The sequence below is a fragment of the Cuculus canorus genome, chromosome 1 (assembly GCF_017976375.1).
Source record: "Cuculus canorus isolate bCucCan1 chromosome 1, bCucCan1.pri, whole genome shotgun sequence".
NCBI lineage: Eukaryota > Metazoa > Chordata > Aves > Cuculiformes > Cuculidae > Cuculus > Cuculus canorus.
In genome coordinates, this window is record NC_071401.1 from 32,861,794 (window position 1) to 32,889,639 (window position 27,846).

The following is a 27,846-nucleotide window of genomic DNA, read 5'->3' on the forward strand; positions in this document are numbered from 1 at the left end:
GATAAACTGGTCTCGGAGCAATGCCTTGTTTCTGAAGAGGTACTAGGATTTAGCTCCCTCCCAACCAGACGAAACATTCACAGGCTAGCCCTTCCTCAAGGGAAACATCACTAGCAATTAAAGCAGCAAATCTTATTTTATACAACAACAATATGTGGAAATCACTAAGAAATCAAAGGATTAATTATTTATGGGCATGATACTACCCACAGTTACATTAGGCATGAAACAAACAGCAGACAATACCTTACACTTTGTGATACAGGGGAGACGCCAATAGTTACTACAAGACACTAAGCATTTCTTAAAAACAAAGAATTTGGAAAGTAAGCCATGAAGTTATGGTAACAACCCCAAAGATTATCTTATAAGGGCTACTATCATGCAATGTCCAGACAGAGACGATTTGACCCTTTAAAGCCAAAGCTTCAAGTTGATAGTAAGATGAGACACAGTTTTTAATCTGCGTTGTTGGGGAGTGGGGGAAATCAAGGCTGTTTAAACTGAAGCATATTCTAAAAGAAAACTTAGAACTCCGTTTTAAACACACAAACTAAGAGATCTGTCTGAGCTTGCTAGAAGTAAACACCAAAGACACATTACCAAACTTCAATGCTAACAAGAAGCATTTTTAAGGTACCACGTGTACATGTTTATTTTAGACTGCATCCGCCCCATTCACTTAAAAAGTCACATGAGCTGAAGACTGATTTTAAGTGACAAGAAAAACACTAGCATTCTTGTATTAGTTCTTCTTTATGGATGCCTTTTATCTCTTTCCATAAAGAGGGAGCCAGGAAGCTTTCAAACACTTTCTCCATGCCTTCTGTGAGACTAAGTGCAAAAAAAGAAAAGCTTGAAGTTGCTCAGCTCCTCCATCCCAGACAACATCAGCACCATGGGAGCTTCCAGAGGAAGAGCACTAGTCCAAGAAAAAGCTCCTGTAGAAGTGTGGAAGTTAGGCTTAAGAAACAAAACAGACCTTGAAGTCAGCGTAGTGAGGGAAAAGAGCTCTAGCTCTACCTTACAGTACTACCGAGAAACTAGAATTATTGCCTATGCTGCGATTGCTATTAGCTCCCAAATCACATCACAACTAGTGAAGTCCACTCTGGCAAGCATCCAGGCACACAAAGTGATGTGGCTTAAAGACTATTTTCTCAGGTTCTCAAGCAGACTTCACAGCTTGCTCTAAACTCGAAGAGGTCACACTAGTTTGGGCACCTCCGTAACCTTGGTTTGCTTTTAGGTGGGCATCTTCTTCAGGCTGCTGATAATCTGTCTCACATGTTACACACACACCCCACATCACTGACTCCTAAGTAATTCTTATTATCTCCAAATTAGTTTCCCATTTCATAACTGCTAATTCTCTGCAGTGTTTGTAAAAATACTTAGCCTTGATATTTGAGTACAGCTCCCTTGCATGTGTTCTAAGCAATTAAATCACTAGATGCTTGTAAAGTCTTATTATACAGCCTTCCACATAATCCCCCCTCCTCCAGTTTTTAAAATGCCCACAGCATTCCTCGTAATTTCAAGTATTCTGGCAGTGCCAAAGTAGGCAAAAGCTGCTTCAAGCCTTCAGCACTATGAGCTATACTACTACACTGAAATACTCTGAAACATGTCAAGCCACCAAAACCAGAATTATTCCAGGAAGACTGCACCATGAAAAAGTCACAGTTAGCTAGAATAAGTAATAAGAAACTTAAGTTTCAAGAAGTATCAACATATGACCTAACAGTGAAACAAGGAAACATTTAAGATTAACATTTTATGAAGCATGACTAGCCACTACACAGCAACAGTTAAATCTTCTGAAAGCTTTAAAAACCAAGGAAACTTTCATATCAGCTTCACTGAAGTTTCACATACATTTTTTTCCCTGCCTAAGCCTATGTTTTGTCCACTGCTTAATTAAAAAAAAAAAAGTTGTCTAAAATATTATGTCCAGCAAAGTTCTTCTATACTTCATTTGAAAAATCTTCAGAAGTGGCTGCTACTGTGAACTTGTTTGCTACTAGTAAGAATAATCACTTAACTGTTCTAATATTAGTCATTTATTTTTAGCAGAGAGAAAGAGGAGTGCTAGAATGACTTACTAAGATGCATACCATAAGCATGCAGTAAGCAACAAATCACCACTAAGAACGAACCATGAAGTCTTTTAAAGTCTGTATACTACCCAAAGCAGGTCAAAGAAAATAGTTCTGAAGCACCTGCTGAAATGCACCAGTTCTATACAAGGTACACAGGCTGACACACGCTGTTTGTCCTGAGCCCAGCTTCCCGAAGCCAAAATGCTCATCCCTCAACCACACAGTTACTGAAACCAGCCTAACAAACTTTGATACAACTGAGAAAATCTGTGCCTGCCAACAGATTGCCAGTGTGCTGCACTGACCTCCTCTGCCAGTGGACTGATAAACAGGCACAAAACACCTCAACTTTGTTAAGGCTGGAGCTCCACTGCTATCACATCGAGGAGTTCATGAACAGGGAGTCTGGTGTTTTGTTGTGGATTTTTTTTTCCTTCAGGGAGTGATTTTTTTCTTTCCATGATGAGTTAGTATTATAAAATACACAGCAACTGAGTATCACAGTATCACAGAATGACCCCAGTTGGAATGGATCCACAAGGATTATCGAATCCAACTCCTATCCCTGCTCAGGGCAACCCCAAAATTCACACCATGTGTCTAAGTGCATTGTCCAAATGCTTCCATAGTAGAAACTTACAGAGTAAGAGTAGACTAGAGACTCACAGTGAGCTCTTCCTTTAAAGTCACCCCACAAACACTAGATGTCCTTTGCACCAAGTCTCAAAGAGCAGGAGCAGCCCAAGAGTAAAAGAAGGCCAGCACACAGAAGTTGAGACAAGTCTTCCAGAGGACCTAGAAAGTCAGAATGCTTTAATCGAGCAGACTTCAGACTGCACAGTGAGAGAGCTTTAACCCAGCACCTACACTAAAAACTGACAGTAAACTGAAAATGAATCTTGCCTCTGAGTCTTTACTGTCTCATCTGCGGAGATAACTCGGCAAAACCAAACCTCTGCCATGCCTGCACCAAGCTCCCAGGTCGCCGTCCTCGTGGGGAGCAGTCCCTCACCGGTATCCGGGGTGAGAGAACAGCAGCTCCCCCCGGGACGGGCACCCCGGCACAGGGAGAGTGGAGCGGCAGCACCCTGGTTCTACACTGGGACCTGGTGGGACGGGATAGCAGCATCCCCGGGACGGGGAGGGTGGAACGGCGGCACTCCAGCCCCACACCGGGACTCAGTGGGATGGGATGGGATGGGATGGGATGCGATCTCCCTTGGGACGGGCAGGGTGGAACGGCGGCACGCCAGCCCCACAGCGGAATTCGGCGGGATGGGATAGGACGGGATTTCCCCCGAGACGGTGAGGGTGGAACAGCGGCACCCCGATTTTACACCGGAACCGGGCGGGATGGGATGGGATGAAATCGGATGTGATGAAATGGGAGCTCCCTCAGGACTGGGAGGATGGAACGGCGGCACTCCAGCTCCACACCAGGACCCGGCGGGATGGGATGAAATGAGATGTGATGAAATGGGAGCTCCCTCAGGACCGGGAAGGTGGAACGGCGGCACCCCAGCTGGCCCACACCGGGACCCGGAGGATTAGGATGGGATAGATCTCCCCCAGGACGGGAAGGGCAGAACGGCGGGACTCCAGCCCCACACCTGGGACCCAGTGGGATGGGATGAAATGGGATGTGATGAAATGGGAGCTCCCCCAGGACAGGGAAGGTGGAACGGCGGCACCCCAGCCCCACACCGGGACCGGGGGAAAGGGACTCCCCCCGGCACGGGGAGGGTGGAACGGCGGCACCCCGGTTACACACCGGGACCCGGCGAGATGGGATGGGATTAAATGGGATGGGAGCTGCCCCGGGACGGGGAGGGTAGAACGGCGGCACCTCAGTCCCACACCGGGATGGGATGGGAGCTCGCCCGGGCCGGGTCTCGCCCCGGAGCTCCCCGCGGCGGGGAGGAGGCGGAGGACGGCGGCGCGGGGCAGCGGCTGGGCTGCCCCCCTGCCGCCCTCCCTCGTTCCCTCACGGCAGCCCCGACCCTTTCCGGCCCCGGACAAAGGAAAGGGAGCGGGGGCGAAGCAGGACGAGGCGCCGCATCCCTTCCTCGCCCACTCCGGCAGCGGGCGAAGCCACCCGGGAAGAAAGCGGGAGAGAGGAAAAAGGCGAGAGGCTCACCAGAATCCGCTTGAAAAGGTTGCTCTCCTTGGGCGGCAGCGGCACGGAGGGCATCGCGCGGGCGGCCCCGGGCAGGCACGGATGGCGGGAGGGAGGCTGAGCAGGGCGGGACGAGGGAAGGAAGGCAGGCAGGCAGGCAGGAAAAGCGCCGGGAGGAGGGGGAGGAGGAGCGGCTGAGTGCCCGAGCAGCGGCCCCGGGTCTGCGGCTGCGGGGCCTGCGCCGCCCGCGCCAGCGCCGCGAAATGGCAGCCGCGGGGCCGCCGCGCACGCGCACACGGGGGAGGGGGGGGGGGGAGACGGAGACGGGGACGGACACACACCGACAGCGGCGCGCGCGCGCCACGGTCCCGCGTGCGGGAAGAGGGGCAGTGTGCGCCCAGCGGGGGGGCGCGGGGGAAGGGGGAGCCGTGAGGAGGTGGGGTTTCTTAAGGGGAGGAGCCATGAGGAGAGAGGTGTGTTGAGGAGGGGGATCCCTGACGAGGGGGGATCCCTGGTGAGAGAGGGAGCCCTAAGGAAGGGGGGAGCCTTGATGAGAGAAGGATCCCTGAGGAGGGGATCCTTGACGAGGGAGAATTCTTGAGGAGGGGGATTCCTGAGAAAGGGGAGCCCTGAGGAGGCTGGTTCCTAAGGAGAGGGATCCCTGAGGAGAGAGAGCCTGGAGGAGAGGAAGCTATGAGGAGAGAGGGAGCCATGAGGAGAGAGAGCCATGAGGAGGGGAGGGTTCCCAGCGAGGGGGAGCCTTGAGGAAAGGTATCCGTGAGGAGGAAGGGAGCCCTGACGAGGGGGAATCCTTAAGGAGGGAGATTCCGGAGGAGGGGTAGTCCTAAAGAGTGGAAGCCCTGAGGAGAGAGGGGTCCCTGAGGAGAGGGAGCCCTGGGGATCGGAGCGGGGGGGGGGGGGGGGTCCATGAGGGGAGAGAGGGAGCCATGAGAGGAGAGAGCCATGAGGAGAGAGGGTTCCTAAGGATGGGGAGCTTTGAAGAGGGGAGAGTCCTGAAGAGAGAGAGGGAGACCGGAGGAGGGGATCTCTGAGAAGGGGGAGTTTTGAGGACGGGAGTCCTAAGAAGGGAGAGCCTTGAGGAGAGAGAGATTCCTGAGGAGGGGGAGCCATGAGGAGAGAGAGCCTTGCTTGCCGAAGGGAGTGCCGTGAAGGAAGGAGAGGGAAGGTGGCTCCCACCCATGGAGGGTGTAAAAATCAATAACGCTTGCTTCCCCAAGACCCAGGTCTCCAAGGTGGGGGCTATGGAAGTGAGGGGTTTTGCAGTGCTGGGCCTCTCCCGGCCGTGGCTAGAAAAGTCTCCTTTGTGTGCTGGCTGCCCTGCTTCCTTGCCCCTAGTAACCCAGTTCTAGAGGCCACCATCGCAATAGCTTGCTTCGAATGGTGTTTTGGATAGTCAGACTGCTCGAAAGCCTGGGAGGTATTGTTGGAAGAGAGCAAAGTCTCTGTAAACAGCAGAGCCTGAGAGGCTTGCATGCTTGCTGTGCCCTAGCTGGTATTAAAGGAAACAACAGCAAACTTAGCAGTCAGACTTCAAGCAAGCAGGGATGTCGTCTGTTGCATTACTGCCTTTTTCAGCAGTTGGTTATGTAAAACTTCCCAGCGCTTTCGTGCACACTTAGAACAGTAAGCGTTTATTCATGGCTTGGCTCCTTTGCCAGAAGAGGTTTCAGGTCTTCTGGAAAAAAAAATTCTTGTTGTTATTCCCAGAAATCATTCCTAAATGAATCTTTGCAAAATTTTAAAGAAACAACAACAAAAATAATCCCAATGAGAAACAATAAAACCACATGGCCTGGGGCATTTACTAAGAAGGAAAACTGGTTAAACTGTCAAAGTTACAACTAACTCAAAAGACTGTCTTGGGGGGGGAGGGAACACGCAACTTCAATTAGAATCTCTCTTTCTGTAATTACCCTTTAGAATAGCAATTATATTTTGGTATGTTTTACAAGGATATTAGTTTTGTAATAATATGTTTATCCACCTACCATCCTGGATGATGAACGTGATAGATACCCACAGTAAAGTGAGAATGTGGACAACAGTATGTAACAAAAGCCAATTAGAAAAATTGTGCTTAACATATTTTATTTGGTTACACATAAAGCAGACAACTGAGTGTGACTGAGGGTCCCAAGTAGTGTGTTTTTCGCTTGTCACAAGACTTGCTGAAGCTGATGGACATGGTAGTTCCTTTCCTTTCAAGGCTAAAGGAGGGAACAAGAGAGTGGAAAATTTCTTGGAAGAGAGTAACCTGGACGGTGGCCTAACTTGGTGGCTACTAATTAGGAAAAAGAAAAGAAAGAGGTAGGCTTAGGAAGTCTCCTGAGATGAAAATGGCAAAGGGGAGGAGAATATTAAAGTAGAGTGTATGCTTTCAGAGTTCTTAACTGAGTATCAGTTTATGGTCACTGGTTTTGTGGATGGTGAGTGGTTTTGGTGTTGTTCTGTTTAGATGCGTGGTCTATAATAAGTTTATTTGTAGAGGGAATATATTTATTTTATTTATTTCTCACCTTTTTTTTTTGTTCTGGCATACATCTAATGATGTCAGTCACCTGGATCAATGACAGCAGCATGTGTATTTTCAACACGCTGTACCAAATTCACTGTTCTTCCTGCTCTGTGGTGTAGTACTGCTGTATTCGGTATCAGCTTTTGCAGAGCAGGTATGCTGTTGTCCAGGATGGCCAACTTGACTTTACTTTGCTGCATCATTTTCACAGCCTGTTTGTACCACAGCATGTATTCAGCACTTTTTATAAGTAGCTGAAGCCTTGACTTTATGAACTGTAGTTTTCTGTCTTAGAAAGAAGCATGTTACACCTCAAGTTGGGTTAAGGGATAAACAGGAAAATATTGTGCTAGGTGAACCTTTGGTCAGAAGTAATAAGGCTCTTCTTCACCGCTAAAGGTCCCTGTTTCCTGCTACTCCAAATCCTGGAAAAAATGCTGTCTGAAAATAGACAGATTGCAAATGAGACGCAGAAGTTTGATTTACATTTAGACATGTGTGTTAAAAATCTGTTAAAAGCAGCAAGAAAAGGAAAGCAAGGAGGCAATAAAAGAAACGTTTGTAGCTGGGAGAGAATAAACAAAGGAGCTTTGGCGGGAGGCAGAGCTGTAGTTGAAAGTGAGGTTTGGAAGCGCAGTCAAGAAAACTTCTTGTCATTTAATCCCACTGTGCTGGGCAAAACAAAGCTCTTTCTACAAGCTTTGTTAATAAACAGGACTGTATTCAAGACGCATATGAATCTGTCACCAGTTTTTCCTTCAAAGAGGAAAGAATTCAGAAGTCTCCTGACAAACTCTTTGGGTCAAAGCAGGGAACGATATTAAAGGGAAACATACATCATAACACACTTGTGGTTTTACTGCCGCTCTCACTTTACTCCATGACATCAGTCGGCGTCCAGAGAAGTCATGGCACCATGGTTGCAGATCGTTAAACCCAGTGAGGCCCCCTGTGCAAAAAAGGGCCTCTGTGTGGGCAGAGACCTGCCTTTAAGCCAAGTGCATTGTAAAGCCTGGAACCTGTTTCGTCTGGCGAGCCATTTCTTTGCCTCACTTTTAAAGGAACTGGCAGTTTAGGATTGCCAGATTTTCTAGTACAGGACTGCCATATTTTTCCCAAAGCCCTGAAGTCTTGCCATATCTCTGCTGTCACTCTTCCCTCCTGCACCTGACGTTCCAATGTCCCTGTGGTCTGCTCTGGTGGCTGAGGAAGGCATTAGGCCCAAACAGCCTGCATCCTGCAACTTGTGGTCCTCACCAGCTCTATTGGCAGCTTCTTCAGCCACGTGGGTTTTAATGCATCAAAGCAATCTATGAGGCAGGTGGAAGAACAGATGGTAACGGAATTTCCCATCCCTCATACTCAATTCCCATATTGCATTCTAAAAGCATACAGTAAATATGGGGAAAGAGCATATCCTGTATGTTTTCAATGTGAGATGTATGGACTAGGTGCTGTGGTTGATGGTATATCTGGCAACCTTGCTGACAGGATGGAGTGCAGCCCTTGTCTTGGCCACATAGTTCCTGTCTGGTTTACTGCCTGGTAGGAAGGGCTGAGAAAGCATTACAGGATACTGGATATCAGGAAAAAAATTTCCCCCAACAGGGTCATCAGGCACTGGCAGAGGCTGCCCAGGGAGGTGGTTGAGTCACCATCCCTGGAGGTATTTAAAAGACGGGTAGATGAGGTGCTCAGGGATATGGTTTAGTGGCAGACAGGAATGGTTGGATTCAATGATCCAAGAGATCTTTTCCAACCTAGTGATCTATGATGCTATTTTCAAACTTAGAGTTAAGTTAAAGAACTCACTACCAAGGCATAATAAAAACTGAATCATAATTGCTTTTTTTCAGAGGATTTAATGTGAGAACCGTTACTGTCTGGAGTGGGTTTTAAAGCATTTACAGCAGAGCTAGACTTGCTCAAATTTAAAATAGATAAGGAAAATGACCAAAATAAAGCAAAATTCAGAAGAAACAAGGACTGTTAGTGCAAGCGGTACCACTAAGGGAAACACAGAACAGTTTCAAGCAGCAAAAATTTTCATCTTAGGTCTGCATAAATTTCCCTCCTATAGCCTACAGAGCAAAGAGTAAGTAAATTGGCTTTTTGGGTGATCATGTATATAAAACCCCAATGTTACTTAAGTCTTTTTAAAATGCAAATATAATTAAGGATGTAGTTGTATGATCTTTTTAATATAATCTATTTAAGTGTGTATATACATAGACTTGTAGAGCTGCCTGGAGAAGGACCTGGCAGTGTTGATTAACAGTCTGCTAAATATGAGCCAGCAGTGTGCCCAGGTGGCCAACAGCATCCTGGCCAGCAACAGGAACAGCGTGGTCAGTGAAGATAGGGAGCTGATCTTTCCCCTGTATTTGGTAGAGGTAAGGCTGCACCTCAAATACTGTGTTCAGTTATGGGCCCCTCACTACAAGAAGGACATTGAGGTGCTGGAGCGTGTCTAGAGAAGGGCAAAAAAGCTGATTAAGGGTTTACAGCATAAACTGTATGAGGACCATCTGAGGGAACTGGGGTTGTTTAGCCTAGAGAAATGGAGACTGAGGGGAGACCTTATCTCTCTCTAAAACGACCAAAATGGAAGTTGTAGCAAGGTAGGGGTTGGTCTGTTCTCCCTGGTTAGCTAGTGACCGGACAAGGGGAAATGGCCTCAAGATATGCCAGGGCAGATTTAGGTTGGATATTAAGAGGAATTTCTTCACTGAAAGGGTTGTCAAGCATTGGAATAGGCTTCACAGGCGGTCACCATCCCTGCAAGTGTTTAAAAGATGAGTAAATGTCATACTTGGGCATATGGTCTAGTGGCAGACTTAGCAGGGCTGGATCAATGGTTGGACTCAATGATCTTAAAGGTCTTTTCCAAATGAAACCATTCCATGATTTTGTGATTCTATAGAATGTTTTAAACCACGCCTTATTAGAAAGCTGCATCCTATTAGCATAATGATAATCTGAATGGTTATGTTTCTTAATATTTTAAAACTGATGTTTGTCTTTAGTAGTATAGTAATAATTAATTCTAAAAATAATTGAAGAGTTAGCTTTGGCGTAAAATGGAACTTACTGTTGTTTTATACAAACTTAGAATGGCTTGGGTTGGAAGGGACCTTAAAAGATCATCTAGTTCCAGCCCCCTGCCATGGGCAGGGACATCTCCCACCAGACCAGGCTGCCCAAGGCCCCATGCAACCTGGCCTTGAACACCTCCAGGGATGGGGCATCCACGACATCCCTGGGCAACCTGTGCCAGTGCCTCAACACCCTCATAGTGAAGAATTTGTTCCTAATGTCTAATCTAAATCTTCCCCTTCTCCAATTTAAAGCCAACCCCCTCAGCCTATTATTCCATGCCCTTGTAAAAAGAACCCCCATAGCTTTCTTGTAGGTATCTCTTCTCTAGGCTGAACAACAACAACTCTCTCAGCCTGTGCTCACAGCAGAGGTGTTCCAGCCCTCTGATCATCTCTGTGGCCTACTTTGGACCGGTCGGAGTGTGTCACAGTGCAGCTGGGAAGAAGATGCCGAAAATGAAGAGGTCTTTTTGAGGTCGCTCTCTCTGTTCCCCATTTCGGGGCTTGCGTTTCACAAGTCAAACCCTTCCGAGCGAGTACCGCTGCTCTGGTGCCGCACGGCGCCGGCAGGCGTGGCTTTTGCCAGGCATGCTGGGACTGGGAGTCTTCCCGCTCCACTTCCCGTTTGCCATGGCCGCGGGTTTTGAGAGGGAACGTGTGCGTTGTCTGTGTGTGCGGGCGGTGAGTGTCAGAGCTCCTCCACGGGTGCTGGGGAGCGGGGACATCCCGCCTCCCACGGCCGCCCTCCGCTGCCTCATGGCCTCGGATGTCTCCTTCCAGATCCGTCTGCTTCTGCCTGCTCCAGCCTGTTAGTGCCTGCTTTGGCTGCCCTAGATGCTCCTGTTTGCTCCTGCCTGCTTCAGCTGCCCCTGCCTGCTCCTTCCTGTTCCTACCTACTTCTACTGCTCCTGCCTGCTCCGCCCGCTCCAGCTGCTCCTGCCCGCTCCTGCCAGCTCTGGCTGCTCCTGCCTGCTCTCGCCCGCTTCGGCTGCTCCCGCTTGCTCCGGCTGCTGCTGCCTGTTTCAGCTGTTCCTTCCTGCTCCTGCCCGCTCCTGCTGTTCCAGCTGCTCTGGCTGCTCCACCTGCTCCTGCTGCTTCCTTCCTGTTTGAATTGTTCCTGCCTGCTCCTGCTGCTCCTGCCCGCACTGCAACCCCACTCTTCCCATCAACCCGCACCCCTTGCAGTAGGGAGAGCTATGGAAGTCGCCCCCGGCTGAAAACCCCGTCGGTCTGCGGGGGAAGGCAGCGGTGCGCTAAGAGCACCCTGGAGGCCTTGGACTGAATATCCCTCCTCTCCTCTGCCTGCAGGGTCTCGGTGTCTGAATTAGTTTGCATGGAGTGAACGTTGTTGGAGATGCTTTGTAAAACCTCTTAAAATGGTCACAACATCGGTAATTGTTTCTTGTCTGGAATTTATAGGGGGTTTTATTATATAAGTTAAACAGGTAAGTTGTATTGTAATAAAGCAACTGCAGTTGTCACTTTTGCTTACTGGCTTGGATCTGTGATGTGCATGAGGTAATTTTGTAACGAAAAAGTTATTAAAATGTGGTTTGGAAAGCAGTTAATAGGTCATCTACTGCTCATAGCTCGTAAAAGTATTGTGTGTGCTTATTTCTGCCCAAGTGTCACACAGCATTATCTCCTGGAAAAGGAGATACCTTTTTTATTTAATGTAGCAAAGTTAATTTGAAATTTCTGACTTCCTTGAAGGTCGGTGTTGTGCTATTACTCAGGTTTTTCAGGCATATAAACCCCAGAATTTCACTTTTGAAAGCTTATGCAGAATTGTAGTACAAACTTGTTATTCTTTGAGTACATCTTATGAGTACATATAACAGTAAAAATTAGACGGTTAATATATTTAATTAATTAGTTAAAATAAAATAGAACATTAATATTTTAAAAATGAGTTAATGATGTTTAGGACTCGACCAAACAATGGTGGATCATGAGGGCCTGACGCAGCAACTGCAGTGCCATCAGCAGAATAAGGTGTTTTGGAATTCAGTCTATGCGTGTCCCTGAGCAACTTTGTCGAGGATTGTAGGTGATGAGCATGATTTGTGCATTTTACTGTGTTCGTGGTGAAGTGGACATGATCCTTGTACTACAGATGGTTTTAGTCGCTAGAAAAATCCATGAAGGGTATTGTGAGCTTTCTGTAAATCAAAAGACTCCTGAAGTTGTTGCTGTGGGTTTAGTAGTAGTGCTGCCTAGCAAATCTGGGGAAGGTGCACAAGTACAATAAAGGTTCTTTCCTTCTGTAGGGAGTAAAACGGACATCCAGGCAAGCAACATGATGTGCTTCTGGTTTTCTTGTGTTTTGCTCTTTCTTCATTGTGTACAAGCAGATGACAGTAAATAGATGAGGATAATGGATGAGTTGAGTAGTTAGAATGTCACAGTAATTTGTTAATAAAATGCCTGAAGATGCACAGAAGATCTTGTCACTGATGAGTGAAAAAATAAGTGTCAGAAAACTTGAAGTGTATGTTTCAAGGAGATCCTGTTATAAGAATTTCATGTTCTCATTTTCTCTTAATCCACTTTTTTGTAAAAATCAGTACGTGGATGGGATTGTAGCACTGGCAGAGGTATTGAAAGTGCTTCTTTATTTGTTAAACATTTTCTGTGTGAGCAGTCCTAGAACATGAATGATTTGAGTTTTGTCCTCTTGGTAGAACCTTGCATTCCCATGTAACTTTGTAGAGCCCAGTAAGAGTTCATAGCACAGTTTGCTATGTTGATGACACCAAATGAAGAGGAAAGGATCTTTCCTAGAGCACAATGAAGCTAAGAGGAGCTTGTGTCCTGGAAAACTGTGGGCCAAGTGTCTCAGAAAATTATAGGGTTTGTATTTTAGAGTACCAGCTTCTTTCTAATTTTATGGATAGAAGATGTTTATAACACTTACGTGTAAGTGTATCGTAGGAAGGAGTGCACAGGGGAGATAAAGCACTGTTCCCATGCCTTACATAGTACAGGTATGGGTGAGTAATTTATTGCAAGTGTATTGTAGTCCCATTGACTAATCTGTTGCAACGTCAGCTCGATGTTGTTAATGTCTTCCCACCAAAGCTATACCTTTGTTATGGTAGTAGGTATAATTTTGCACATTAATTCTGCGCATACATTGTCTTTATATAATTCTGCACCTCTACTATAGATTTGTCTTCTCCAAGCAACGTTTTTCTTTTACTGGTAAGGCATGAAATGATTGGATTTTTCCAATGAGGTGTATGGTAAATTGAAGATGGTGTCTATAAAACTGCGTCTGCAGTAGCTTTTCCACAGCATAAGCAAACTGTTTGAGGAGGTGAGGTAGGAGACCTTTTCCAGCCCTCAGTCGGTAAAGTGATGCTGATAACAGTTTCTAGTTTAAATCAGAACTGAAACAGGAATAGTTTTTCAGTGACAGTTGCATTTGTGTTGCTGTAATCAAGAACGGGATTTGGGCCTGATACAGTTCTTATGTTTGTTTTGGTTTGGTTTTAGTAGAATGCTTTCTTTTTCTAGATAACAACTCCTGTCCACTTTTAATTTCAGGTGGTGGAGAAATAAGAAACAAAATGAAACCTTTCCAAGGTGTTTGTCTTTTCAAGAGCCTGCTTGCCAATTGCTACTGTCATGGTCGACTTCACAGCTGTCTTTTACCTCCTTTTGTAAAGAAGATAGGTTATGTGGTGGGACTGCACAATGGTGGATTTTGGAGGCCAAAATCTTTCTTGGACACAGGTGGATTCGCACTGTCTTTTAACACTCAGCTTAGGAAAAAACATCAGGATTCTCGCGCTTTGTGGAAGCGTGAGTCTGTGCAGAAGTATCTGGAGACACTAAGCAAGGAATACCAGCAGGTTAGTGACCGGTTAAATGCAAACTCAATAACTGACTTTGAGCAAAGAACCCTAAGGAGAAGACAAGCCGATCTGTCCCCCATTGCAGCTGCATTTCAGGAAATCAAAGAGGCTGAAGGAGAAGTTCAGGAGTTAGAAGCAATGTGCAGAGGTAAGGAGGACACATCTACTTACTTGTTTCAAAACAGTGCCTTTGCTTCCAGCCTTTGTGGAAAGCTTATATAAAGGTTAAGCCAGCCCTGGAACACTCCCTGCTCCTGCCTGCTCCTGGAAGCTTGCACGCTGCTATGGCTTTCTGCATCCAGCCACATCCTTCCATTTTTCATCTCATTTCATTTTGCTTTGAAGTCTTAATACAGTTGGCTTGGGAGAGTAGGAATCGTCTGGGATCTCAGGGCTATCTATCTTGCAGAAATAGTTTGAAAATGTTTGTTTTAAGGTTGTATTTTTTGGTACAACAAAGAGCGGTGTGAAGTGAAGGAAAAAAAAATATCGAGCCCAATACATTTGATAGCTACAAGCTTCACGTGTGTTATTTAACATGGGATTCCATCTAGCCAGTTTATTGACACTTCCTGAACAAATTGCATGAGCTTTCTTTAGGCCCTGAATAGTCAGCTGCCAATTTGAATGGCAAAGCTAATGTTTATTTGAAAATATTTGAGGAGTCCTTCAAGGAATAAAAATCCGTGGTTGTCTAAGAAGCTGCTGCTTTTCAATACTCTGCTACAGCAGAAGTTGGGGCAAACAAGAGTCAAAAATTGTCCCTGTTTTTGATAACCATTCAGGAATAAGAAAATGCACAAGGAGTAAAAGAACTTGCAAAATAAGTAATAGTGCAACATTTTGAGAAAAAAACACATTGTTAGGAGTGTGAGGAAGCGCACACAGTCGGAAAGAAAATATGTTGCCTGTTCTGCTACACCGACAGGTTATTAAGCCCAGAGAGGGAAACATTGGCCTGGAGAGAATGGGCTTTAGATTAACAAATTGAAGCAAGGGAAAAGCGAAGGACAGGACATGTGGGTAGCCAGCTCTGTAGATGGAGGAGGATGAGGCTTCATGGTGGTTTTCAGAGAGAGAACCAAGCGGTGGCGTTGGCAAAACAGTAAAAGCCATGTGGGAATAAAGCTGGTAAAATGTAACTTATTTAGAAAGGTAGCAAATTTTGTACTCTTCCTTTTTGGAAATAGATGTTTGTGGTTTTGGAAAAAACGGTGGTTATTGAAAATGTTTATATCTCCAGTTCTCTCAAGTTCCCTTCACTGGAGAAAGAAGAATTGGAGTGAAGGTGAGGAGGGGCAAAAACTGAACTCTGAAAGAGAAATGTTCTTGGAAGGATTATAAAGTATTAAGAAAAAAATGGAAAATAAATACTTCAACTTAAAAAGCCTGTTTTTGTATCAAGTAAATATAATGAAGAATTTTTCTAATTTCCTAAGTTATGATGTGGATGAATGGAGTGAGTTCTAGTTGAAAGAAGGGAAAAGAAAAGAATGAAAGAAAATCACAGCCAAGAAGTTAATTAAATGGAGCCAAATCATTTTATCTGTACTGTTAATTGTGTGTCAAAATGCAGATGTTCCCTTCACTTGACTGCTCTTTGTTTTCCGTTTAGCTGCCTAACTGACCCTCTTCTCTGTGGTACCCAAATTCCTCATAGTTGCTGTAGGATTTTATATTTACAACATTCAGTGAAGCAGAAAAATATTGTTCTCCAGTTTGCCGCTGGTGATGTGAGTCATGGTGCGGATGAAGTGAATTCCTAAAAGTTGAGTTTGCAGGGAGATAGGAATGGAACACCAGTACTTTGAACCTCAAACACATTGATCACCACCAGACCATTCTTTCATCTCTGCTGGCAGTAGTTGATTTGATACTCTTTATCTGACTAATCAATAATGATGCTTTTTGGACCAGTTAGAAGCCTTTTGAGTCAGAAGGAGCTTTTTTTTTTTGTTGTGACATACTGGTAGGGAAATTTATACGGTTCTTGCCTTACATACAGGGGATGCCAGGTTCAAGTGTTGATCTGATATCTTTTATTTAAGCAAAAAAAGGCCTGGGTCATAAATTAATAACTGTGATACAGAGGAGCTGCTGCTGCCCATGCCCAGCGATGTGGAGCCCGTGGTCCTTGTGCCTGGCTTTGATTCCTGCCACAGATTCCAGAGCTCAGGCAACTGGTCATGCAAGGCCAGGACATGCATTCAGCTATTGAGTGTCTGGTTTTATGCTGCCCCTGTGGCAAACCTATGGTTTCCATGCTGGCCAGAAGGCCTAAGACTTTCTCCTCGTCTTTTTCACTTTCTTCTATTGCTGTCACTCCCAGCTGTTCAAAGCTGTCTTCCCCCCGCCCCCCCCCCCTCCATTTGTGCTGGTAATTGTCCAGTTGTAAATCAAATCTCGTTCAATTTGACATGGTAAAATACATACTTTTTTTTTTTAATCAAACCTTTTGTTTTCTTCTGGTGAGCTGAATTGGTTTACTTTCTGATTGGTTTACTTTCAGAGCCACTCCTCAGCTGGTAGAACAGTGGGAAGAAAATAGAGAAGGAGAGGGTGCTACCTATTTTGGCAGTGGCAAGTTTTCCAGTTTACTTCCAACTCTTTTCTGTCTGCTTAGTGCATAATCTAATGCTAAGTGATCAGTGTTTTTCTTGCAAACTGGAGCCTCCATAGCAGAAAAGATTTGGAGCTTCTGCTAGCTTTACCTGAAAACATTCCCTAGCTTGGTAGTATGTTCTAAAACATTGCAGGGAGCAAACTAATCAAAGAATCATCAAATAGTTTAGTTTGAAGGGGGCTTCTGAAAGTCATTTGATCTAATGTCCTACACAAAGCAGTACCAGTTAGAGCAGGTTGCCCAGGGCCTTGGTCGGGTTGAGTTTGGAACATATTCAAAGGTAGAAATTGTAGAACCTCTCAGAGCCCCTGTTGCAGTGCCTGACCACCCTTAGGGTGAAAATACTTCTAATATCTAACCAAAATTTCCCGTATTCCAACTTATGTCCCCTTTTATCATGGCACACAGAGTCTGTCTCCATCTTTTTGATGTCTTTCTGTTAGGTATACGCAACAGTAAAACCTCCCCTCCTCATGCTTTTCTTAAGGCTGAACAGACATGGTCTTTTCAGCCTCTTCTCATACATCTTTTGCCGTCTTGGTGGGTCTCAGCTAGACTCATTGCAGCATTTCCATGCCTTTCTTCTACTGGGGAGCTCGAAGCTGCACACGGTACTCCAGATTGTGGTCTCACGTGCTGGACAGAGTGGATGGAAATCACAATCTCTTTAAGCAGAGCAAAGAGTCAAAGTGAGGTCTCCCACATCCTGTTGGCTTGCATCTATAGCTCCCACGCCTCATTAATCCCTTGAATAGCATGAGGCAGAAAGTTAGAAACCTTATTATTATCAGAAGAGCATTATTTGTAGTGCTCACCTTAACAAGTTGCCTACAAATTGTTGAACATGTGGGTGCTTCTCAGCAAGTCTAGAAACAAAAAGTTTTGTTGCATGAAGAATTGTAAAAAGGAAAACTGAGGCCCTTCTTGTCTGCAAGTGTGATTTTGACCTATTTTTTTCAAACCCATTTGTGGCTTTATGCTTGGACTATCAATCTGTGTGCCATAACGTTAGTTTAACTGAGAGCTGAGTGACTGTCAGGTAGGACTGACATCTACTTCAGGCTTTTGAGCCATAAAGTAGAGATTAAGAGGTGAGTTATCCACTGCTCCATCTGGCACACCTGAAATCATATACATCCTGGCTTGGGCTGCTCTTCTTTGATATTTCATGCTGGTAAAATGCAACTGCAAGCTTTTATGTGCTGCAGTGCATGGCATTGGTCAGCTGTATTACAGTTTGCTCCAAGCTAGGTGAGATCAGCTAACATCTGTTCCTGTTGAATTTAGAGCTAGAGAGCAGAGATGAGAAACAACTTCTAGAGCTTGCCTTAGAAGAGAAGGAAACGGTGGATAAAAGAATCAACACGTTGTGCAGAAAGGTGAGCCTGAGGTAAAATTATATGGCTGCGTAAATAAAGTTGTCAGCAAAATATTTCTTTGTGATCTTAACAATAGATTCTGACACTTGAATTTAATGACACAGAAGTCTGGGTTTTCTGTTCTCCCTGAAAAGAAGTGGCAACATTAATTATTAGTAAGCTTCTTACTGACAATTGTGCCTTACGAGGTTATTATTTTAGTCATTTTCGCTTGCTTGCTTGCCTGGCTGCAAATGCTGAAGAAGATTAAAAAAGTGTGAGGCTTTGCTATTGAGACTTGATGTGACATCCTAGTAACTGTTTGTGGCAGCGCAGCATGCATTCTTGAAAGATTTCTGATTGGAATTTGCGGTCTTTCATTTTCTCTTCAGCTGACAGCACCCAACAAGTGGGGAAATTAATTATAAGCAGAAAAACTGAAACAATTCAATGGAGACCTCTGTGCCTCAGCTGATTTCTGTGTTCAGATCAAGATAATGTGAAACAGTGATTTCTTGAAAAGAAGATTAATGATTGGCTGAGTTACTGCGAATAACTTTGTATTCATAGGTAGTTGGGGCTGGAGTGGGTGACCTGGCACCTGACTTTGTGGGACCAAATTTTCAGCTAGATCTGCTGTGGGTACGCCAGCGTATACTGTTTCCACTCCGCCTGCACTGAGGTGCAATGGCTAGTGGATAGCTTTTAGTCCTACTTATTAGTTTGCCAAAAGAAATCACCGGTTGTGTGCACTCAAGCTGTGACGATTGTGAAGGATGGCTGTAAATTTTACTAAGAAGAAATACAGAGTCGTGAAGGAGATAATGACACCTTTTTTTTTTTTTTTTTTTCTCCTTTTCAGCTTTTCCAGCTCCTAGTGCCAAAGGAAAAATATGATAGAAGTCATGTCATATTAGAAGTGACTGCTGGCAGAACAACTGGAGGTCAGGAAAGTCCCTGCAGTAAAGATTATTTCAAACCTCCATCCAAAGTTATTAAACCTTTTATGAGTTACTCTTAATGCCTTTTTATACTTTAATGGTATAAAGTAATATTTTCCAAAGAAGAGCGTTAGTCTCTCTAATGGCTGTGGTTAGAGTCCCAGCTAAATCTAAAAACTGGTGACTGCTGTTTTGGGAACTGCTATTTATGGTATAACACCTTTATATTTTTAGGAGACATCTGCCAGCAGTTCACCAAAGAAATGTTTGAGATGTACCAGAACTATGCTGACTACAAACGCTGGACGTTTGACATTGTGAACTATACGCCGGCTGAGATCGGTACAGTAGTTCTTCAGACATTCCACCAAGACAATGAAATTCAAAGCAGTGGTTTTGTGCTATATTTGTCACATATCATCTGTCTCTCTAGGTGGGTTGCATCATGCTGCTGCTCATATTTCAGGAGATGATGTCTACAGGCATCTGAAATATGAAGGAGGGACTCATCGAGTCCAGCGAATCCCTGAGACGGGTCTGTCATCAAGAATGCAGCGTATTCACACTGGGACAATGTCTGTTATTGTCCTCCCTCAGCCAGAGGAGGTAAACTAACTTGATCAGGGGCGTAAGGCGGTGTATCCCTGCTCGCCTGTTTGGACATTGGAGTACGTGTTATTTAAAGCCATGTTAGCTGCTGGTTTGGGATTTTTTTCAATAGCCAAGTACTTTGTGCAAGTCTTAGCAAGTGAACCACAAGTTCTCTGGCTCTGGAAGGTGATAGTGCTTGGCTCTGCGCCTTACTTTTTTAACTCAGAAGCAACTTTGCAGTGATTTGCTGTTATCTGTAATGGCATGTAAATCATTGATCATTTCAGTGAGTATTCCAGCCCCAACACTTGCAAAGCCGGCTACTGCGAGTATGCCAATTTTAAATTATGTCATGTATTAAGACAGGGAATATAGCCAAAAAAATATTGAGTGTTGTATCATAAAGTGATTATGCAGGTGCTTTTGATTTTTTTGTTTTATTTAAATTATCAGTGTCCTTCTCTGTTAAATCAAGGACAGTCTGCTTTGAATTGGAACAAGTGCAAGTCATCTAGCCTTTCTGAGATCTCACTGATAGCTATAGTTCTCACTTAAAGCAGCGATTTACATGCAAGATAAACAAAACCAGATACTGTAGGCTTTCTCTGGAAGTTCTTCTTTCTTGTAATGCTTTCCTTGCAACATTGATCAGGTCTGAATGTTCCTTTACCATGTGCTGAGCTCAGACTATGGTCCAGGACATCATGGACTCATATTTCTAGTCCTTGCTTGCATCTGGGTACACCCATTTCTTCCTCAGTGAGATGTTTTTGGGCACTGTTGCAAGAATCATTCAGGCTTGACTCAAGAACAAGATGCTTTCGCTGCTGTTTAGAAGTAGTTTTTGCTTCTTTATTTCTTCATCTCTCTGCCAAAGCTAGTGGTTTTACAAAAAGTTGTTGATTTTTCTTTGTCTCTCTGTCTCTCACTTTCTCTCTCACTCACTCATTCACTCACTCTGTTTTGTGAAGGACCTTGAGTGAGAGCTTGAAAAAATAAGTGAAATATTTAAAGCATTACTTGCTTTGCAGAGGTAATGATTATAGCTGTTTCTGAGGAACTATTGTAAAGGAGCAATTTTTTGAGGAGTGATTTTTTTTTTTTTTTCTATGCCAAGAATCATTGACATTCAAAATAGCTTTAGGATGAGCAGAGTATAGTAATTTTCTTTGATTCCAGGTCGATATTAAAGTGGATCCCAAAGATTTGCATATAGATACATTCAGGGCCAAAGGAGCAGGAGGGCAACACGTTAACAAAACTGACAGTGCTGTGAGAATTGTACACCTCCCCACAGGTAAGCCTGGCTGTATTTTGTACTTCTAATCACCCTAAATCTGCATCCTGAAGAGAAAGCTTGTGATTCTGCAAGTCGTCTCCTTGAGGGAGTTTGCAGGGTTGGGCCTTACACCTGACAAAGGAGGGAGCCCCTCTTTGTCCTGCCCCTCTCCATCCGGCCCCTCTTCTAGAAGGGCAATGTGTGAGAAAAGGGATGCGTGCCAGTGGCACTGTGGGCAGCATATTTCTATGGTGCCAGTTTTGTCTTCAGAGGGAGTGTTTTATGAATACACTGTCTTTGAAGGATGAAAGAACAAATGGGGGGCTGCAGGGATGGGATGGAAAATGTAAATAACTCATGCTGGGTGCACTGTACCTTCGGGAATAATGGCCATTGGCACCTGAAGGTGCCCCGTGTTGGAATCCATGTAGTTGGAAAACCAAGAAAAAAGGAGACTCGAATGGTTTCCCTCAGTACTAGGTAATAGCGTTGTATATTGAATAGTAAAGAAAATGTGGGCTGATGGAAGGTAGTGTAAAGACTCACCACTCCATCTTTCTCAGCACTTGTTTTTATTGAAATTCGAGGTGCTTGTATCGGTCCAGATGCAGAATCCCTTTAGGCACAGGAAATTCCAGTAGTGACCTGAAAACAGCTGTTTCCTAGAGGCCATTTTATTTCAGAAATAAAATAAAAAGTAAAAATAAATACTAAACTTCTTTTAAAGACCATTATTTTACTTTATTTCATGGTTCATAATTAAGTTTCAGAATCTCCAGTACTGTTTTAGACACCCTTTTCTGCTAAAACAATAAATTTTCCAGTCTCCAAGAGCTTATCTAAACTAAGACTTTGAAAACTTGTGTTGCACTGTGTTAAACATGCTTCTGTATTACATTTTTAACAGGTGATATCTAGTTGGAGTGAACCCTTTCCTGGAGGCAATGTCAGAAGCTTGTTTGCTTCATGACGTTTTAATATAGCGCTCACTTTTCTGTAGCGCTGAACAAAGCCCCTGGTGCAGCTGTGAAGAGTTTGAAACCATACTAATGGTTCTGGCCAGCATGTTAAAATGACTTTTTATCCTACAGCTGAAAGGCCAGCACTCTAGGTTTCATTTGCCTCATGGGTTTGAATTAATTTCGCTTGTTTGTTCTTTGTTATAATGGGCTTTTGATCTGAGCTCTCTTGAATCCCTCTGCAAAGGACTGTCGGTTGAGTGCCAGCAGGAGCGGTCACAGCAGATAAACAAGGAAATAGCTCTGCGGACACTGAGAGCTAAGCTGTACCAGCAGGTCATTGAAAAACAACTAAGTCAAGAGCAGAGTGCCAGAAAACTGCAGGTGAGAACATGCGATTGCTGAAATTTGGAGAGAGTTGCTATGCTGCAGATTTGTTTCTGGTCTTATTGAGTGACAGTGACTGACAAGCAGGCATGTGTGTCTGACCCGGTGTGAGTACAAAGGAGAATCTTGTATATTAATCTGCTTTAAAATGGCAAGTCTGGTTTTACTTATCCCACTTAAATTGTAGTGTAGATATCTTGGGCAAAGAAAAAGAATTAACTGTAGACAGAGAGAAAAGAGTCCAAAGAGTATGTCTGGAACTATCCAAAAGGCAACCCTTAACATCCTGTATTGAATCCCTGTATTAAGGCCAGAATTATTTAGTCAGAGGAGCAGTAAAGAGTTGTTCTCCATGAAAACTAGGATCAGAAGCTCTGAGAGCTGTATTTTAACCTGTTTATAAGCCAAAGTGTTTGGTAAGATCATACAGAGCTTTTGAAAGAAACAAGTATATAAACAGTACTGTCACTTCACAGTTAGGTAATGGTTTATTTGCTATGGTTTAGGTAACTTTTTATGGAAGAAACAACTTTGATAAGTGACTTTCCTCAAGTTATGCTGCAAAGTGTGTTTTTCCCTTGAAATGTGCTCTCCCTCTTTTCCTGTTCTTTTGAGTATTTTCCCATTTGTGGTGCAAACTTAACAATGGTCAACAGGAATCAAAATACTTCAGAATTACAGAATTACTCAGTACTCTAGAGTTTCCAGCTTAGCTATTCATTCGCTTATTTCAAGGTGCATTTAAATGTATTGTTCCTACAAATTATTAACTCAGTCACTGTAAACGGTGAGCCATGCATAGAATCATAGAACAATTCAGGTTGGAAGGGACCTTAAAGATCATCTAGTTCCAACCACCCTGCAGTGGGCAGGGACACCTCCCACCAGATCAGGCTGCCCAAGGCCCCATCCCACCTGGCCTTGAAGGATGGGGCAGCCACAACTTCCCGGGGCAACTTGTTCCAGTGCCTCACCACCCTCATCGTGAAGAAATTCCTCCTTATGTCTAGTCTAAATCTGCTGCTATTAATTATATCTTGAGAGTCTTCAAAGCTGCATAAAGGATGTGGATGTACATTTATATGAATACTACAGAAAAACGGGCAAAAATATCTTCTCTTTCCTAATGTTTCAGAATATATTCAACCAGTTCCTTGTTCTGAAATATACATATGGGTGCAGGTGAAATTTTTAAAAAACCCTGTTGAAGCAGACACATGTTTAGAATCATGGAATTGCCTGGTTGGAAAAGACCTTTGAGATTGTCAAGTCCAACCGTACCTGTCCACAGCTAAACCATATCCCTGAGCACCTCATCTACCATCTTTTAAACACCTCTGGGAATGGTGACTCAACCACCTCCCTGGGCAGCCTCTGCCAGTGCCCAATGACCCTTTCAGTGAAGAAACTTTTCTTATGTCCAACCTGAACCTACTGTGGCACAACTTGAGGCCATTTCTCTAAGCAGCTTTTGGCGTTTGATTCTCCATTTCATTAAAGTGTTTAACCCCCAACAATGCTACATTGGGATTTCTGTTTTAAAATTTTGGGAACTGCTTGTGCTCTTGCGCTTTACCACTAGAGGACTACTGTTCATTGTCTCGATTTAAGCCTATTTCAGTGCTAATTCCTGACAGCCAAATGTTAGAGGAACTGCTCTGCCACATGTTGGCTGTGCTGCTCCTGTTATCAATGGTGCCCACTCGCATTATCTTCTGTGGGAACTACAGCCCCCCACAAAGAAAGAAAAACACATTTTTTTCACATACGGACACACATAGATGCAGCTCTTGCCTTATATGATGTTTGAGAGTTATGTAACTTTTCCAGTTCCAGAGTTGCAACAGAAATTGACTGGAGGGTGGAAAAACTATGTCTGTGACACAGAATCACAAATAATACAGTTTAGTAGTGCCACAATATTAAAAAAAAAAAGGCTAAGTCAGTGACCACTAGGTTTGTAGGTGAAAGAGGCCGATCCTTTAAAATTTATTCTGTTCTAGAGTTGATACAATAAGTGGAATATTTTGATTGAAGCAAAAGTACAGTTAAGTTCCATCTAAGCAGTGGTCACTTTTTTCAGTATCAGAGTAGTAGCTGATTTATTTTTTTTTTAAGCACGAAGTAGTAGAATTTGGTTTTGTTGCTTCCTTACAGTTGGGAACAAGAGCCCAGTCAGAGAGAATTCGAACTTATAACTTCACCCAGGACAGAGTCACTGACCACAGGATCCCGTATGATGCACGCAATATCAAGGTAATGAGTTCTTCTGTGCTTTGTGCTGGCATGGGAAGCTGAAAAGTCCTTGACTTAGTATAAACACTACTTAGCAGACTAAAACATGAGTGTGTTATCAACATTATTGCCTACTTAATCCAAAACACAGCACTGTAGCAGCTATTAACAAGAAAATTAACTCTATCCTAGCCAAAACCAGGACAGGTACTCAAGTGTACCATAGGAAGAAAAGTTAAACCTTGTGAAAACAATTTTACATATATATGAGGAAATCAGATTATAGAATGATTTGAATTGGAAGGGACCTTGAAGATCATCTAGTTCCAACCCCCCCTGCCATGGGCAGGGACACCTCCCACCAGACCAGGCTGCCCAAGGCCCCATCCAGCCTGGCCTTGAACACCTCCAGGGATGGGGCAGCCCTGGGCAACTTGTGCCAGTGCCTCACCACTCTCATGGAGAAGAAGTTCCTCCTTCTGTCCAGCCTAAATCTGCCCCCTCCAGTTTATACCCATTGCCCCTTGTCCTTTCACTACATGCCTTTGTACATAGTCCCTCTCCAGCTTTCTTGTAGCCCCTTCAGGTACTGGAAGGTCGCTATAAGGTCTCCTTGAAGCTTTCCCTTCTTCAGGCTGAACAACCCCAACTCTCTCAGGCTGTCCTTGTATGGGAGGTGCTCCAGCCCTCTGATCATCTTTGTAGCCTCCTCTGGACCTGTTCCAACAGCTCCATGTCCTTCTTGGAGCGTGTCCAGAGAAGAGCAACAAAGCTGGTGAGGGGGCTGAAGAATAAGTCTTATGAGGAGCGGCTGGGAGTGCTGGGGTTGTTTAGCCTGGAGAAGAGGAGGCTGAGGGAAGACCTTATTGCTCTCTACAACTACCTGAAAGGAAGTTGTGGAGAGGAGGGAGCTGGCCTCTTCTCCCAAGTGACAGGGGGGAATGGCCTCAAGCTCCACCAGGGGAAGTTCAGGCTGGATATCAGGAAAAAATTTTTCATGGAAAGGGTCATTGGGCACTGTAATAGGCTGCCCAGGGAGGTGGTTGAGTCACCTTCCCTGGAGGTGTTTAAGGGATGGGTGGATGAGGTGCTGAGGGACATGGTTTACGGAGTGTTAGGAATGGTTGGACTCGATGACCCAGTGGGTCCCTTCCAACCTAGTGATTCTATGATTCTTACGTTGAGGATTCCAGAACTGGACACAATACTCCAGGTGAGGTCTCACAAGAGAGGAACAGAGGGGCAGAATCACCTCCCTTGCCCTGCTGGCCACACTGCTTTTGATGCAGCCCGGGACGCGGTTGGCCAGTGTAGCGAGTTTTGCTTTGACAGAACACTGTGTATTTAGAAAGCTTAAACTTTCTTTCTTACCTTATGATAGAGTAGGGTTAAAGATGACTGGCACAGGATGTAACTTGTTGGGCTGCTTCTCTGTCTGCTTTTTCTCCTACTGTGTAAGTGGAAAGTGATCAAGCATGTGGTCCTCAGTGAACTCTGTGCGCCCCTCAGCCAAACTGAGCGAGTGGTGTCTGGAATTCTTGAAGCTTACTACATCCAAAAGAAAAACCTGACACAGAGGACTTTTTTGTTAAGCAAATCTTTCCTCTTCCTAATGATGGAGTGAACAAAGAAAATCTTTTACAGGCAGGCGAAAATCTTTTACAGGCAGGCGTCAGTTCAAAGAAATGGAAATCGAGTGCTTTAATTTTAGAATTACCTGATGTTGTATTTCTGAGTAAATGTTTTGATATGACTTGAATCTTTTTATTGTTTTATTTTTACAGGGAAACAAATATCTAATAAAGCATTTTCCTGCACTGAATTAATGAAAATTTGAATTTTCAGACAAAGTTTGAGGTGACCCTTCATTAGTTTGGTTTAGGAATCTGGTTTACTCTTAAGTGTAAGGTCCCTGCCCATGGCAGGGGGGTTGGATCTGGATGATCATTAAGGTCCCTTCCAACCCAAACCATTCTATGATTCTATGATAAGTGCTGTTACATAAGAAGTAATGCTTTTTGAACTTCAGAGTAGTGGGTGGTGGTAACTTCACCCACTGGTAACCCAGAGATCACAGGGCATGCACAACTTGGAGCAGTTTATATTTAATGGAGTGAGAAATAATTGTGCAAACACCATGATGGAGGAGAATGGGAAGAAGTTCCATGACTGTATAAAAATTACTTTCATTAGTCAAGCTTTTCAGTTACTTCATGTTGAGAACTTGTTTCTTTCCATGAGTGAAACTGAAACCACCAACTGCATAACAAAATAAACTAATTCTTGGCATGAGCAACAGTATTTGTATTTGACCCCTCAGTCCTGGATTGTTCTTGCTAGGATTTTTATGAAATAATAGAATCATAGAATAGTTTGGGTTGGAAGGGACCTTAAAGATTATCCAGTTCCAACCGCCCTGCCATGGGCAGGGACACCTCCCACCAGACCAGGCTGCCCAAGGCCCCATCCCACCTGGCCTTGAACACCTCCAGGGATCCACAGCTTCCCTGGGCAACCTGTGCCAGTGCCTCACCACTCTCATGGTGAAGAAATTCTTCCTTATGTCTAGCCTAAATCTGCCCCTCTCCAGTTCATACTATACATTCCCCCTCGTCCTATGAGTACAAATACATGGATTATGTGAAAGTGTGGCAGGGAATCAACATGGATTTCAGAGGCAGGCAGCACAAGTGTCGCCGCTGTGCGCCACGCCATGTTGCTTTCACGTGGGGGAGCCACACAGACAGGTGTGTGGATGCACTAAGATAAGACTCGAGGCCAAGCGCATTCCAGGAGCTTCTCATTTGAGGAGTCAGCATTCCGGAATAATACTGATGTGCAGCCTGTAATGCTTTTGTCTGTGGCTTTTTTTTTTTCATAGGAAATTTTAAGTGGGAAAGAAGCACTGGATAGGCTTATCAACGAAGTCCTGGAGTTTGCAGAGATAGAGGCTGTCACCGAGTATCTGGAAAATTTGCAGGCCTTGGAAGGAGGAGGCTGCTGAAGACCTTGTGTAGAGTTAAAGTAGGAATGTTGTGTTCAGTAACAATATAAAATGGATGCATTTGTTAGAGTCATTAAAATCTATGCCTCTGTTTTTCAGTGTGTGATCCTGCACTTTCACGTATTTTGGTGCAAATACAAATGTGTTACAGCAGCCATAGGAGAACCAAACGAGCTTGGAGTACTTTGTGCACAGACCTTCTGTCTTGGCAGTGTGGCTTTGTTGAGATGGTCCTTCTCATGTCGATGTTGCAGCTGGAAAGACAGAGAATCATGGTGGTGGATCAGAAGAAATAGCGCACAGTGCAAGATTTGTTTGGGGGATGGGAGATGCTCCTCTCCGGGTGAAAGAACGCAAGCTCCCCATAGTCCAGAATCTGATCTTATGAATACTTTTATCCATTCATTGGGTGAACTTCCTAAATGTCCCTGAAAAAGAACTCTGTATTGTGATGCTCTATTTTTTTTTTTTAGAGTGAATATACAAAAGCAAAGGGAGCGATCTTGGGCAGGGGGGCAGGATCTCAAAAAGGAAGCTTGTCATCTTTCTTCCAGCCGTTCTTGGGCCAGCTTAGGGGCAGGTCTGGACCACAAGCTGCAACAGGGTATAAAAGCATGTTCTACTTTCAGATTAAGTTGATGACCTTCTAGAAGGGGTTTAGCAGTAAGAACAGGCAGCTCCCTACTTGTTATCAGAAAAAACGAGTTCATAGTGTCATAGAATCAGTAGGTTGGAAGGGACCCACTGGGTCATCGAG

General features: G+C 44.3%; 2 protein-coding genes across 6 annotated transcripts in view; one reads left to right on the plus strand and one right to left on the minus strand.

Moving 5' to 3' along the window:
• Positions 1–4,494, minus strand: part of NAA16 (N-alpha-acetyltransferase 16, NatA auxiliary subunit) — a 67,913-nt gene extending 63,419 nt beyond the window's left edge. For all 3 annotated transcript variants that reach the window (XR_008448460.1, XM_009557777.2, XM_054058222.1), the window contains exon 1: positions 4,240–4,494. Coding sequence is in view for 2 of the 3 variants with exons in the window: in XM_009557777.2 (XP_009556072.2) it covers positions 4,240–4,293 (54 nt within the window). In the remaining variant the exon portion in view is untranslated. The remainder of the gene's footprint in view (positions 1–4,239) is intronic.
• On the plus strand, positions 4,237–27,451 carry MTRF1 (mitochondrial translation release factor 1). Of its 3 annotated transcripts, XM_054058234.1 has the most exons (11): positions 10,376–10,533; positions 11,161–11,297; positions 13,402–13,860; positions 17,623–17,714; positions 18,556–18,637; positions 18,869–18,976; positions 19,068–19,240; positions 20,405–20,522; positions 21,711–21,847; positions 24,008–24,106; positions 26,967–27,450. In XM_054058234.1, exons 3-11 carry the CDS (start codon positions 13,425–13,427, stop codon positions 27,087–27,089), a joined length of 1,368 nt encoding a protein of 455 aa, XP_053914209.1. In that variant the 5' UTR covers positions 10,376–10,533; positions 11,161–11,297; positions 13,402–13,424; the 3' UTR covers positions 27,090–27,450. The 3 variants fall into 3 exon arrangements, with proteins under 3 accessions (XP_053914224.1, XP_053914209.1, XP_009556073.2); XM_054058249.1 differs by lacking the exons at positions 10,376–10,533; positions 11,161–11,297 and adding an exon at positions 4,237–4,257 and having other exon boundaries at positions 26,967–27,451; XM_009557778.2 differs by lacking the exon at positions 11,161–11,297 and having other exon boundaries at positions 10,405–10,533.
• Positions 27,452–27,846: the final 395 nt, after the last annotated feature.

Excerpts from the sequence above, each read along its gene's own strand:
- MTRF1 (XM_054058249.1), top strand. The coding sequence starts at position 13,425 with ATGAAACCTTTCCAAGGTGTTTGTCTTTTCAAGAGCCTGCTTGCCAAT. Across the intron at positions 19,241-20,404 it reads TCCTCCCTCAGCCAGAGGAG|GTCGATATTAAAGTGGATCC; the intron begins GTAAACTAACTT and ends CTTTGATTCCAG. Across the intron at positions 24,107-26,966 it reads ATGATGCACGCAATATCAAG|GAAATTTTAAGTGGGAAAGA; the intron begins GTAATGAGTTCT and ends TTTTTTTCATAG.